Source organism: Aotus nancymaae, unplaced genomic scaffold (genome assembly GCF_030222135.1).
Source record: "Aotus nancymaae isolate 86718 unplaced genomic scaffold, 86718_ANA_hifiasm-v0.15.2.pri h1tg000018l, whole genome shotgun sequence".
In the NCBI taxonomy this organism is placed as follows: Eukaryota; Metazoa; Chordata; class Mammalia; order Primates; family Aotidae; genus Aotus; species Aotus nancymaae.
The window spans coordinates 19,046,705-19,060,698 of NW_026988430.1; the positions used below are offsets into that span (position 1 = coordinate 19,046,705).

Consider the following 13,994-nt stretch of genomic DNA (forward strand, 5'->3'; position numbering starts at 1 on the left):
AAAGAACGGACACACAGGAGCGAAGGATGACGTGTTAGAAATTTTATTTGTGAGGCAGTTAAGTGCTCTGGAGAGCAGGCACAGTCTTGGGAACACTAGGCCCCCCTGGACAAACCAGGGCCCTCAGGAGAGGGGCTTCGGCTTTGGCTTGAGGGAAGGCACATAACCAGGCCAGGCCCTGGCCAAGAGTATTCAGAAGCCAATTGGGTTGCTGGTGACCACACCACCCCGCTCCACCAAAGCCTTAGAGATGCTTTTGAAGTTGCGGTAGAGCTCCTGCTGCTGGGGGTCCGATTGCAGAGTGGCCATGCTCTCTCGGATCCGGGCTGCAGCCTGCAGGGAGGAAGGAGGGGTTTGGGCCTGTACCTCTAGCCCCTCACCTGAGCTTGGCAGCCCCGAGTCTCACCTCGATACACCAGGTATCACAGAGCATTTTCTCATGCTGGGCTGTGGAGTGGCCCTCACTGAGGGATCTTGAGGCCCTGGCAGGAAGCAAGAGACAAAAATAAATCTGTGCCGGCTGGGATCTGGGCCCAGGCCCCCTTCAGCCCACGCATTCCCTACCTGCCTCCTCACCTCGAGAGAACCACCACCATGGCATAGAGGTCGATGGCCCCGTCTGCCAGCCGCTGCAGCAGAAATTGTTCATCTGTCGGGTAGGTGGGTGGGGGTGGGAGTGTTAGTCTCAAGGAGAGGAAAGGGCGGGAGGGGTGGGAGGGCAGAGCTCACTCACTGACAATCCCCTTCTTGTGTTTTATCAGCTTGGCCTCCACCACAGTGGCAAACTGCTCCAGAGCCTGCACTGCCTGAAGAGGTGGGAAAGGTGCAGGGCTCAGGGGCCATCGGCTGTAGCCCCTGACACAGGCTCTCCTAGACCCCTGGCTACTTACCAGCTCACCGCTCCGACTCAACTCCGGGTGGACGATTCCATTGAGACTTAGGCCGCTGCCCAGTCCTGCCCGCCTGAGAGGAAGAGGGAGAATGGCTGGTTAGTTGCCATATACCGCCCTGCCCTCCCCTGGCCCTGGCCCTGGACCTAAGCCTACCGCCTCAGCTGTTTGCCTGCCTCTCCTAGCAGGAGGCCAGCATTCCCAAAGGGATTCTTTAGAGCACTGCCAAGCCCAGAGAGCTCCTTTCCTTTGTCCTATGGGGGAAGAGGGTCCAGTAGTCAGGACTCAGTGTCCTCCTCACCTCTACCCCACCCAGTTCTCCCTCTTACCATACAGCCCTGCAGAGCTACAAACAGCCGAAGAATGTCATTTGTCCCCTCAAAGATCCGGAAGATGCGAAGATCTCGGAGCACACGCTCTACTCCAGGTTCCTACCACAGGGCACAGATCATATGTCCCTGCGGAGATGTGCCTTCCCGCCCCTGGCCCAGCCGAGACTCTGCAAAAGACGGAACTGTACCTTCATGAAGCCCATACCCCCCATGATTTGGATGCACTCATCTGTCACCTTCCAGGCTGCCTCCTAGGGACAGAGAACAGATGGGACTGGTTTTGGAGCTGAGCTCCCAAACTGGACTCTCCCTCCCTGCATGCCTGGGACCTCACCGAGCCAAAGATTTTGCTGATGGCAGCCTCTATCTGGAAGTCTGTGGATCCCTGGTCCATGTTAGCACTCACCATGTAAGCCATGGACTGAGGTTGCATGGTTGGGACATGGGAAGGAAAACGGAAAAGGGCTGTGTCAGACTTGCCTGATCACCCAGATCCTCAAGATCAGGTCTGACCTAGCTCGTTAGACCCAGTCACCTAACTCGTCAGGTCAGGCAAATATGTGTTCTTCTGGGTCAGTTCTTCAGGCACTTTCAGGTATTTGTTTTCTTAAAAGGGGTGGAGGTAAGGGATGGGGTAGGATTAACTTCAGGTACTGCTGGCCAGCATCTGACCAGAACATCATTGCTTTCCACCTTCCTCGGAAGCTGAGCTGACTATGCCTCCCCGCATCCCCTAGGGCATTGGTGTAAAGCTGGAGACCCACTGCCCCAGGTGCTGCTGGGGGTTGTAGTCTGACCCAACTGGGAAGAAAGCCACCCAACTGGGAAGAAAACCACAGGGCTCCAGGGAGAGCAGCTTGGGAGGCCCTCACCTCGGTTATATACTGCAGCATAACCATCCGGGCCAGCTTTTCCTGGATCAGCCCAAAGTTGTGAATTTTCTCCCCAAATTGGGTACGATTAGCGGCATGATCTACCTGGAAGAGGGTACACGCATCGTGGTTCATTGTGGTTCTGCAGTCTCCCTAAGAGCGTGGCTGGGCTTTGGATACAACCAGCGTTCAGTCTACATAGGATGGAGACCTAAGTTGTGGAGACCTAACCTAGCAAGTCTGGGCCTGCTGGTAGGGGAGGAGTTTCTAGAGTAGGGAATGCATGCAGGGACACATGGCAAGGGGACAGTGAGACTTCTGTTGGGGCTAGCTAGGGACTCACGCAGGGTACTCACCGCCTTGGCAATGATGCCTCTCATGGTACCTGCAAGGGCTGCAGCCATGCCAAACCTTCCGTTGTTGAGGATGTGCATGGCGACCTTGAAGCCACTCCCAACCTCACCTAGCACATTCTCCGAGGGCACCCGTACTCCATCAAAGAACACTTCTGCAGTGTTAGAAGCCTTGATGCCCATCTTCTTCTCAGGGGGCCCACTGTGTAAGGGCAGTGTGGGAAAGCAGAGGTGTGTTCAATAGGTTGTCACTGGGGGAAAACCACTCCTTCACTCCTTATGCACCAGGAAGGAATTACAGCTCCTAGACTATTAGCAACCATAGGCAACATGGCCCCCCAGGCCCTGAGGGCTAAGAAGGCCTGGCTATGTCCTATTCTGTGTTGGACTTGGCTGCTGGAGCCAAAACTTAAGCTCAGTTGCATACATAGTCCCAAAGGCTGCATTCAGTCCACTTGCTTTGGCTTTTGCATACATCCCCAGGGTGACCTGCAACAATCATCTGCTTTGGTGCCAAGTTCTGCCCCCTCAGTCCTAAGCTCTTCCTCCCCAAATCCACTCACTGGGTAATGCCCCCGAAGCCCCTCTCCACCACAAAAGCGGTGATCTTCTCCTTCACGGCCCCTGTGGCTGGATCTGTAACTGGTGTCTTGGCAAAGACTGTGAAGATGTCTGCTAGGCCCCCATTACTGTGGAAGAATGAGGGGGCATTCAGGACATGGAGGACTGGGAGCAGTGAGATCTGGGATTGGGCAAGAGGGGAAATGGGAGGCAGATTGCCTGATCCAAAGCTTGCTTCCGTTGAGAGTATAGTATTTTCCACAGGGGCTGGGCACAGCAGAGGTTCGGATGGAGGCTGCATCTGACCCACTTGAGGGCTCAGTTAGACAGAAAGCGGCCAAAGTCTCCCCTGTTGCGGAGAGAGCTCCTTTACCCAAAGTTCTGATGAGCTTGAGTACCCTCTGCCCACTTCCCCATCCCTCCACAAGGCAGTTCCCCCTAACACCTGGCAGTATCCAGTTTTTGTTTTTTTGTTTTTTTTTTGAGATGAAGTTTCCCTCTTGTTGCCCAGGCTGGAGTGCAATGATGCAGTCTCAGCTCACTGCAACTTCTGCCTCCCAGGTTCAAGCAATTCTCCTGCCTCAGCCTCCCAAGTAGCTGGGATTACAGGCGCCCGCCACCATTGCCAGCTAATTTTTTTAATTTTTAGTAGAGACGGGGTTTCACCATGTTGGCCAGACTGGTCTCAAAGTTCTAACATGCCTCGGCCTCCCAAAGTGCTGGGATTACAGGTGTGAGCCACTGTACCCAGCCAGTATCTAGTTTTCTTTTGCATTTCCCAACCAACACTCTGCTGCCTCCCCAGAATCTTCCCCCAACCAAAATGCCCAGCCATTTGATAATGTAAGTACCGACTAGCCTAATCTGTGACAAGCCCAGTATACCCCCCAATCTCCCTGGATCTCCTACGGTTGCCTCACCAGATGCCAGTTTGGGGAGGTATTTTTCTTTCTGGGCCTTCGTGCCAAAGAGCAGGATGCCTTTGAAACCGATGCTCTGATGGGCCCCCAGGGTAATGCCCACGCCAAGGTCATGCATGCCCACGATCTCCACCAGGCGGGCGTACTGGAGGGGAAATGGGAATCTGGGGCTGTCACTGGCTGCAGGGGGACCTGACCTCAACAGGAGAGTGTGGGCAACAGGGCAGTGCGGGCACCTGGACCATCTCCCGTGTGTGGGAAGGAGGTGGTGTCAGACAAAGGGTACAGCAGAGAATGTTGCTCAGTCTTAGGTCTTGGTAGGAGGGTGACTTGCTATACTCTTGTTCGGTGGCCCCAGCTTAGAGATTTCTCAGGACTTGGGAACCAGGGTGAAGCCAACGGCTCTTAGCTCCAGGGGACTGCATATAAATTGTGTGATGTTTGGGAAAGGAGAAGGTCATATACATTTTGGACGTCTCTCCCACAGGCCACCAGGGCAGGTGCTTAAAAGAGACTTTAGTCCTGGGGATGGTGAAGAAGCTGAATCTGCCAAGCTGGACTACGCGATACTGGGATGTGGTGATAGGGTGCCCCTCACCTGGGTGTTGCAGAGGCCCACACCACCCAGCTCACTGGGCACTTGCAGACCAAAGGCCCCCAGCTCCTTGAGGCCCTGTAAAGTGGTCTCTTCTACCACCTCCAGAGTGTCATTCTTGGCAGGATCGTTCACCTCCTGGGGAAAGCACAGGATCCCACATCCAGGCTCCTTCTGAGCTTAACATTTCCATCCACCCCCAGCAGGGACCAAGCCCAAGTCATTCCTCACCTCGAAGAAACGGGACACGGGCCCCACCAGCTCTTTAAGAAACTGTGTCTGCTCTTCGTTGAGCACTGTAGCGGGTGGGGGACAGGCCAGTCAGGCCAGGCTGGCAGGGGAAACCACCCTGGCCCCACCCAGCTCTATCCCTTCCCTTACCGGAAGGGTATGGGAACACCTGATCTGTGGTGAGCTGGCCTTTGAACATCCCCACAGCAAAAGACTTAGATTCCTGGGCAGAGAGAGGGGGTTTCAGGACTATGGTTGGGGTGAGTCTGTCCCTGGTTAAGATCCACCTGGCCTCGGGACTACTTACCGTCTTGGCCAGTTTTTCCCTAGTCGAAGCATCAGAGGAGTGGGAATCCGGCTTGTCCACAGCCGCCTGGGAAAAAGACGGTTAGCAAGGCCGGGGAGAAGGGACTTAACGCTATGCCAAGAGGAACACAGGGCGTGAGCCGCGCCTGGAGGCAGCGCGGATGCGGTGACCTTTCCCCTAGTTTCGCCCTAGGGCACCCTGGCTTGCCCTTTCCCCTACTTTCGGCGACAGAACCGTGGGCAGGGGACTGGCACCAAGAGGGGACCTGTGCCGGCGGCGGGGAGGAGGGCGCCGAAACGGACCGCCGCTCCCACACCCCTTAGCCAAGGCTGCCGTGACTTACCTGAGCGGCGACCCCCGCATAGGGCCGCCAGGCAGGGCCGGGCCGGGGCTGTCCCAAGAGTGCCGTGGGCCGCGAGCTGTGGGGAGTTGGGGGTTCAGTCCTGGCCCAGTGCCCTGGCCCGCTGTCCCCCGTCCCTCTTGTCATACACAGACCTTACGCCCCCCAGCCTTAGCAGCTGCCGCCCCCTGCTCGAGGCCATCCGAGCCGCCTGCATCTTCGAACCGCTCTGGGCACTGGTGCCTCGAGCGCTGACCCAGCTCTGGCGTCCCGTACGCCCGAGTCAGGGCGCCCCCAGCCCTGACTCATCGTCCACAATGCACCGGGCGGCGGGCGGGTTCCGGGGCCCTGGGCGTGCTGGGAGCTGTAGTTCCCGGGCCTTTGTTCCGCCGACCTGGAGGGATCTCCAAGCGTCATTTGTCTCCCCCAGACTCCATCCCGCCCATCCGAAGTAGAATCTAGTCCTCCGACGGGGTGATGGGATAGGGTGGGACGGAAGAGGAAGGGGCTTAAGTCTCTGCAGCCAGAGGGATGGAGGTGGACTGAAGGGAGGGCTTCTCCGGTGGGGTTAGAAGGAAGAATTAGGGGAAGAGAAGTGTAAGGTAGATGCCAGAGGTGGAGGCATGGAAGACGCCTCTAGAGTTCCTGGTGAAATCCGTCTCCGCCAACACAAAAGGGAGGGTACGGTGGTGGGGGGCACTCAAGCTAGGGTGTGAATACCCTAAGTGTATTCTCCTGAGACCTAGGCGACGTCGCTAACTCTTGAAACAGCCACGGTTTCACAGTAGGAAGGCCCCCCCCCCAAGGTTCACTGCCTCACCCTTAATAAAGCCTCCGAGACCTTCCTGAACATTCCTGTGTCTCTACCCTCTGTTCCTTCCAGAGACCATGTGCCCAGGCAGATGGATTCTTCCTGGGCAGGAGAGGAACTGCAGGAATTCTCTCCCCTGCCACTTGCCCGTGAAATCCCAACTTGAAGTCCCAAACAATTTCTACCCCTCTTTCTACAATTATTGGGGTAAGAGGCCCAGGAGGAGAGAGAACAGGGATTAGTTTCTTTTTGAGCTGCTGGAGCCTTCTGTGAGGAGGCGCTCTTTGCTGGCTTCTCAGAAGAGTGTGGCTAAGTTCTGCCTGCCTTTGGGGAGAGGGAGCCAGTGTGTATGGAGCAAGGTGGTGGCTGCGCTGGTGCCTGGGGACCTGGGGGAATGGGACGGACAGCTGGTCGGTTCAGAGACAGCCTACTTTACTCACAGCTGGAATTGAATGGGGAGAAGCAGCTAAACTCCAATCCTGGAGGATTAGGGAGATTAAAGTGAGAGAAGAGAGAGATGTCCCAGAGACCGAGAGGTGAAAAACAGGGGTCCTTGTGGAGGGGAGGCCTGGGAGCGAAGTGGGGGGCTGGCGCTTGGGGATCACTGTTCCTGAATCTTTCCATAGGGCCTGGGGTGAAGGGCACAGGCTGGGGAGATGAAGTGACAGTGTGTTCATCTCCCTGTGTTGGCCTCTTCCCTGTCCCAATTCTCCTTGCATCTCACTAGCTCCCAGGTCAGCCCTCTGGCTCCTGGCTCCCCCACTACTACGGTGGGCACCCCCGCTCCTCACAGTGCTGCACAGTGACCTCTTCCAGGCCTTGCTGGGTGAGTAGCCCATTTTCTGAGGGACCTGGGCCTCCAAGGGCCATTACTAAACTTTGGGGGCTGGTTGGGAGCTTGGAGATCATTTGGTCCAGGCTGGAGCCCCATGCAGGGTCATGCCCACGGTATCCTCCATGATCATGGACCAGCCTTGGCTGAAAGGGCTCCTCCCTTGCCAGACAGACTGCAGCAGTGATGGCAGGGGTGATGTACCCAGAGAGGCCTAGGGTGGGGAGGTAACTCAGTTCTGTTCCTGTGACAGATATCCTGGACTATTATGAGGCTTCCCTCTCGGAGAGTCAGGTAAGGAGGTGGGGGCGAGTGCCTACCTTCCTGAGGGGCAGGCAGGGCTGGAGGGGTGAGTCAGATATGGCTAACATTACTCGGAGACTTGGGGGCCCTGCTGACAAGCCTGAGTCCGTGGCCCAGGGACGTGGGGGCACTGAGAATGCACTCTCTGTGGTTCTGTACCCCCCTCCCTTTCTTCCTCCTTTTCTTTGCCTGCCCCAGTTTCAGGCACTAAAGAGTCTAGGGCATAACTTCTGAGGTTTCTCAGCCCCTGAGAAACCCGAGGGAGAACTAGGTGTCCAGGGATTCCCTCCTGCCAGCCAGCTCCTGCCTCACCCCGACCCCCTGCCCCCTGCCACAGCCTCCCTCCCATATTCAAATAACTGTGGGTGCTCCCAGCCCAGCTATAGGTGCTTCCTCCTCTAAGAAATGAAATCCAGCCTCCTCGTCTTTGCTGTCAACGCTGGTGGCTGGCCAGATCTCCATGTTTGCGTCAGGGCCTCTGTGCTTCTGCTTCTAGCTCCTTTCCCATTATCCGGGTTCCTGCCAGCACGGAAGGAGTTAACTCTGCCAAGGCACCCCCCCCATTCTGGCTCCTAGCTCCCTCCCTCCCTCCCCCTGCTTCCTCTCTCCTCCTCTCTCCCCTTCCCTCTTCGGCTCCACGGCTCCCTCGGCCGCTGCCGTTTCCAACCCCCCCACCCCTCTCCCCCGCCACGGCCTCTAGCCCCTGGCCGTTTGGCAAGACCCCCCCCTACCCCGGGGCTCCCCGAAATCCAGTTCCCCTCCCCCATCCCAGCTCATGCCCCAGCCCCCGAACTCCGGGGCTGCCAGCCCCCGGTGCCCCCGCCCCTCCTGAGGATCGGGGTGTGCTCCCCAAGCCCCCTCCCCTCCATTGGGGATCCCCTTCCAGGTCCCCCTTCCCCTCCCTCCCACGCTCCCCTCCCCTTCCCTTCTCCAACCCCCTCCTTCCCCTCTCACCCCTCCCCCCATCCTGGCCCCCCCTGCAAAAGTGGGGTGCGGAGGGGGGAGGGGTGAGAACCCACGGAGGGGAGGAACGAAACTCCGATGAAGTCAGAGCCCCTTACCCGCCAACGCGGCCAGGCCCCCCAACATGGACTGTCTCTGTATAGTGACAACCAAGGTAAGCATGATGGGGGGGCTGTAAACTGGGGGGAGGGTATGAGTTTGTGGGGAGGGGTTAGTAGGCCTTATCTGGGATTGGCGCCCCTGGAGTGATAGTATCAGAAGTAAGATGTATTTGGGGGTCTTAATTTAGTTTTGGGGTTCACATCTGATAAAATGCTGGATTTGGCCACAGGTGCCCCCTGGAGTGATCCCTTTGTACCTGTAGAGAAATGGAAAATTTAGGATATTCCATGGTTTGGGAGGCCTGGTGGGTTTGGGGGTTCACCAGCGCTGTTTGAAGGAGACTTTTTTCAGGAGAAGCCTGGCTCCCATGGAAGTCCTGCTGGTGTATGTGGGAAGGTGGGCTATATTGTGGGGGTCCTCTTCCCTCCCCAGGGAAAAGCTGCCTTCCAAGTGCCTTGTTCAGTTTTGGGGGGCTCCTGGCATGGGGTAAAGGTTCTTGGTTGTGAGTGCCTGACTGGTCTGGGGGTGTCAGCTGGCAGGGAAGGGGTGGGCCTTCAGACTATAGAACAAGCATCTCGTTGTAGCTGCATTTAGGGATGCTCTCTCAATTTGAGGAAACTGTTAATTTAGGGTTCAGTCATCTAGAATGGAGATGGTTGGAAGTTGGCAGAGGGCTGGGGCCTGACATGGGATCACCTGAGGGAATGGACCAGGTGAGGCAAGGATTTGGGGGTACTCCTATGGGAGGCAGAAGATTGCAGCAGCTGAGCTTGCCAGCCCCTAAGGAGGAGGAGGAGATTTGAGGAGGGGGACTGGGTGGGTGGTGCAAAATTTGGGGGTGTCCCAAAGGCAGGTGCCCCATGTCCCCATCTCCTCCCACACTGTATCTAGCCTAGATCAAGAAAGAGGGAGAAAAGCAGATGGGGGGACTGTTCCAGTTGCCCCTGACACTTGGGATCAAGGTGAGGGAAGACACCTGGATTTAAGGGTCCCTGAGGACTTATGACCGAGGTTACTGAGGTTATGGGGGTGAAAAGGTGTAGGAGGAGGGCAGGGCTGGCAGCGGTGAGGATCTGTGCAAGAGTCTCCCTCTGGTTGGAGCCTGGCAAAGGCAGGAGATCTTGGATGGAGCACAGGCAAGCTCCTGGTGGGATGCGCATACCTAGACTCTGCTTGGAGACTCTGGGGCTGGAGAGCTGGATGCCTGGTGTGTGGAGGGAGGCTTGGGCGGGTGGCAGGCATCTGGGGGCTGGGGGGTGGGACAGGAAGTGGGGGCCGGGGGAGGCGGGGTCTGGGTGAGTCACAGGCTGGGGAGGGGGTTATATTTAGTGGGAACTGCAGCTTTTCATGGGAGGGAGCTGAGGACACACATGTTCCCTGCCACAAACTCACACATGTGTGTACACATGCGTTGTGCACGTGTGAGCATGGCTGAAAGAGATGGAGGGCTGAGGACCTTTAGATCTGGAGCCTCCACCCTCTCTCCACCAGGGCTACTTGTTTGTCCCTCATTCTGTGGGCTTTGGGCTTTCTCCCAGGCTGCCTCTTTCCCACATCCCCTGTAGTTTCGGTGGATTTTTATGCCTCAGTTTCTCTGGCCTGGTTTCCTTTAATGTCTGTCTGATCCTCTGCTCCTACTGTCTCCTGCCCTGAGGCCTGCCACTTGGCCTTAGGCTCCCTGGCTGTGGTCCTCTGTGTACAGGTGTAAATAGAAAGCCCGGTGGAATGTGTGGGCTCTGCTTCCAACACGTGAACACACAAATGGGAGCGAGGGTGAGGGGCTTGCCTGCACTGGCAGCTATTCTGGGTGGGTGGGTGGCCTTATTCATTACCCACTCCAGACTCCTACTTCTTCCCTGGCACCCAGGGTTGAGCATCCCTGAAGGAAGGAGGCTTACAGAGCAGCAGATCATGCATTTGGGATTTACAGAGGCGTGGAGACCCAGGCTTGCCACATTCCTTGGCCGGAAAACTTGCCAGCCTTAGGATGGCGGGGACTCCAACTCCCACAAGGCCCCGAGGCACAAGATCCCTCAATGTTAGAAGGTTGCTGCCCATGGCACTGTTGGGAGTTGTGGTTCACCTCTATTCAGGGCAGCTGAGGGTAGCCCAGGAGGAGCCTGCAGGGGGCACATAGCTCCTGCTTCCCCAAATGCTGGATTGGGTAGGGAGTGCTCAGGCTTTGCGGTCGTTCAGCTCCCCAGCCCTGCCGGAGTCTTCCATCTTTCATTGCCTATATTTAGATTCCTGCCGCAGTAATTTAAGGAACATTTATTGAAAGCCTACTACGTGCTAGGCCCTGTGTTGTGTGCAAACTCCACTTTACAGCAATCACTTTGTCTTTCTTGGTGCCTTTATCTCTGCCAGCATCTCTCTTCGTCTCCGAGCATCTCTTTCTCCCACTCCGCCCCCGTCCCTCCCCCTTTCCCCGCGCTGCTGCCGCCGTTGCCATGGTAACCGGCGACGACTGAAGTTGCGTGGCGGACTGGAGGGCCGGGCGAGGGTGGCGGAGGGCGGAGCAGAACAAGTGGGGGTGGGGATACAGTGGGGGAAAGACTGAGGGTATTTGCCACAGCCCCAGAAGCGAAGTGGTTAAACCCTCCGGGTGGTCCTTATTGGGCAAAGCCGAGATGACGGGGGCGGGGCAGTGTGGCCGACGGCCTCATTCATTGGCCGGCAGGGGCGTGGCGGAGGGACAGTGTGGGAGAGGCAGGGGGAGCGAATGGGCGGGAAGTGGACGGAGGCGTGGCCTCCCGGGCAGGTGGGTGGAGTCTGGCTTACTCTATCGAGGGAGGCAGCAACCCTCGGAAAGGGGAGGAACCTTGGGGCTGGGTTACCTGACCGAAATGAGGGCGGGGCTGAGCTGGGATGGGCGTGGCGTGGTACCCCGTGCGTAGAAGAGACAGGCTTTGAGGAGCTATTGCCCAAGTAACTTCGGGGCGCAGGGGTCTCTGAAAAGGGGAATCCGGGGGTTGGGAAGTCTGACGTTTCAATTTTCCTAAGATGGAGGCCTGTTAAGATTTCATCAGAGCACCCCTCCTACCTCAGCTCTGTGTTCCCAGGAGACGGTTGCTAAGCGACAGCAAAGTCCTTGATTGCTGCGTTGCCAGGCAACAGGGAAACGGAAAATGGAGGGAAAAGGGAAATGGGGGATGGGGAAGGGTCTTTATGGGCCATAGCGCCCACTGGTGGCTAAGCGGGGCTTGTACGTTTTCTATTCCAGAAGGAATTTTGAGTCCAGCCCCTTTCACACTGACTCCTTGTATCCTCTGGTGATCCAAGCTTTCCTACCAGATATGAAACTAGGACATTGGGGGTCATCTTGGGGTCGCATGTAACAGATGCCGATCAACGGGATCAATCTTGCTTGGGTGAGATTCTAGGGAAGTCGGCGTTTCTGCCATGTGTGGACATTTTATAGAAGTCAGGCGATTTGAGGAGACCCCTCACTGGGTTTTAAGAGCTGGAACGGTGGGCGTGAATGGGAGAATATTTGGAAGAGAGGCTTTCAGGTTCAGTTGTTTGGGAGAAAATAGAAATCTCTGAAGAGACCTGAAGCAGGCGGTTGGGAGTGTTCTGGACGATTTGTGGGTCATTGCAAATTGCCAGCCAGATTTTTGGTGTATATATTTTTTGAGGCCTAAGTGTGGAGAAGATGATATATTTGGGAGCAATCTTCTGACAAAGTTGGAATTCGGAGTCATGGAAGGGATGTTCTGGGCAGCCAGAAAAGGGTGTAATCTATGAACCTCGGGGTAAAGAAAAGGAAAGGAAAAGTAAAAAATATATATATATTTTGGTAGAGATGGGATCTCGCTCTGTTGCCCAGTCTGGTCTCGAGCACCTGGCCTACAGTGATCTTTCCACCTAAATTTCTTTTAATAAGGGTTTTGGAAAAAATTGAAGAGATTGCAATTGAATTTGGAGGGTCTGCTTTAAAGTAGATTAAATATTTCCTGAAATTGGGTTCTTGTGTGGAATTAGAGACTGGCATATTGAGAAGTCATGAGTATCTTATTAGATTCAGGGGCTTGGATAGGGGATCCCAAACAAATTGGAGGACTTGTTATTTGTGTGTGTATATTAGAGCAAGAGTAATATTTGCACTAATTGCAAGGTCCCTGCTAGTGGATTGGGGGACAGATATGATTTAGAAAGGGATGATTTAGCGTCTGTTAATTTGGGGGCACAACAAGGATCTGTGGTTCCTTAAACTCTTGAACAAACATGGGCTGGCTGTCAGGTGGGGCTGGACTGCAGGGGAGAACTATGCTGCTGAGGATAGGAGATGCCTTGGAATCTGAGAAGTTGCTATCCACAGCATGGAGCTTGCAGGGGATTTGATGGGAGAGGCTGTGTAGATCCCTTGGGGGTCCTTGTGAGAGTAGTGCTGTTTGCTTCCCTGGACTCTGGGAGTCCAGTAGTGGTGAGATGTCCAGTGAAGTTTTGGAATGGTTAGGGGCCTGGCGATGTTGGGGTTGGGGGATTAGATGGAATAAGGGGTCCCTGAGAACTAGAGAGATAAATTGGTAAAATTTTAAATCTGTCTCTATTTGTAGAGGGATCAGAATAGAAGTATACTGTGGAAAGTGAAGTCCACAGAGAAACAGCGTGAACCAGGGAAGTTGGTGGCTAAGAGGGTCTCCCCTCACCCCTCTTGTCTCCCAAAGTGACGCTCGCCCGTACTGCGCAGGCGCCGCCCCCCCCCCTCCGGCCGCAGCCTCCAGTCGCCGCGGCCGCCGCAGCCCCCGCCCCTCTGCCCCTCCCCCTCCCCAACCCAGGGACCCTTGATATCCCACCCAAACCCTTCCCTCAGTCCCCCTTCCCTTCTACATGTCGGCTCGGAACAGATTCGCCTCCATGTGTCTCTGCGTGGTACGTGCCGCGGTATGGGCTCCGGCTCCGCTCCCCTCTTCCCGGACCCCCGCAAAATATCAGGGTGCAAGCTTCAAGTGCTGTCGTTCTTCCTTCTGCTTGGTGCGGGGTCTCTGGGTTGCAACTTCTTGGGGACAGGCGCCGTGGGTCGCCCCTCTTATCATTCACTTTTATTCACACCCCTATGTTTTGGGGTGCAAGCCTCGATTCCAGGTCATTTTGTGCAACTGGGGCTCTGGTGAGGAGGGGGCCAAAGGGGAAGGAACAGCAGCGACTCCGTCGGTGTCCCCCACTCCCCAGGCCTTTTACTTGTTTTAAACCCTAATATATTGGGGGTGCAGACATGTCCCAGTAGCATCTGAGTTGTCGTGGGTTAGGGCCCCGAATCCCAGCAGGATAAAGGGTGGGGGTCCTCCTTTCCCATCCTGCTTTAGTTGCCCTGTAATCCAGGACTGAGAGGTGCTGATCCCTACCTCCCTAGCCCCCCAGTTTGCAGTTTCAGAATTACTCCTTCCACCCCTACCCCCACCCCTCCAGACGTTTCTCTCCTCCACCCCCAACATGTAGGTGGAAAATTTCCAGGGACTGAACCTAGTCCCTAACCTCTTCCAGCCACATTCTGGAAACCCTGGGACCCATTTCTTGTTCCCCGTTTTCCCCATGTTGCCTCCCAGTCCTAAGGAGCCTCTTCCTCAGTGCCAGACACC

The 13,994-nt window shown here is 56.0% G+C and overlaps 2 protein-coding genes across 10 annotated transcripts in view; one reads left to right on the plus strand and one right to left on the minus strand.

Moving 5' to 3' along the window:
* Positions 1 to 27: 27 nt before the first annotated feature.
* On the minus strand, positions 28 to 5,666 carry ACADVL (acyl-CoA dehydrogenase very long chain). Its single transcript, XM_012457443.2, has 20 exons — positions 5,557 to 5,666; positions 5,405 to 5,480; positions 5,062 to 5,127; positions 4,905 to 4,977; positions 4,755 to 4,819; positions 4,527 to 4,661; positions 3,929 to 4,073; positions 3,228 to 3,357; positions 3,011 to 3,136; positions 2,451 to 2,649; positions 2,095 to 2,199; positions 1,557 to 1,643; positions 1,411 to 1,473; positions 1,220 to 1,321; positions 1,047 to 1,144; positions 891 to 963; positions 734 to 806; positions 577 to 649; positions 407 to 482; positions 28 to 333 (listed from the first exon to the last, which is right to left on the minus strand). Exons 1-20 carry the CDS (start codon positions 5,616 to 5,618, stop codon positions 193 to 195), a joined length of 1,968 nt encoding a protein of 655 aa, XP_012312866.1. The 5' UTR covers positions 5,619 to 5,666; the 3' UTR covers positions 28 to 192.
* Positions 5,553 to 13,994, plus strand: part of DLG4 (discs large MAGUK scaffold protein 4) — a 29,934-nt gene continuing 21,492 nt past the window's right edge. For 2 of the 9 annotated variants that reach the window (XM_012457433.3, XM_012457435.3), the window contains exon 1: positions 8,333 to 8,464. In XM_012457433.3, the coding sequence (XP_012312856.1) occupies positions 8,435 to 8,464 (30 nt within the window). In that variant the 5' untranslated portion in view covers positions 8,333 to 8,434. Of the gene's footprint in view, positions 6,749 to 6,939; positions 7,039 to 7,297; positions 7,339 to 8,331; positions 8,465 to 8,711; positions 8,809 to 11,573; positions 11,784 to 13,994 lie in introns of those variants that run through there. The other 7 variants (XM_064378379.1, XM_012457436.3, XM_012457426.3 and 4 more) reach the window with 6 other exon arrangements.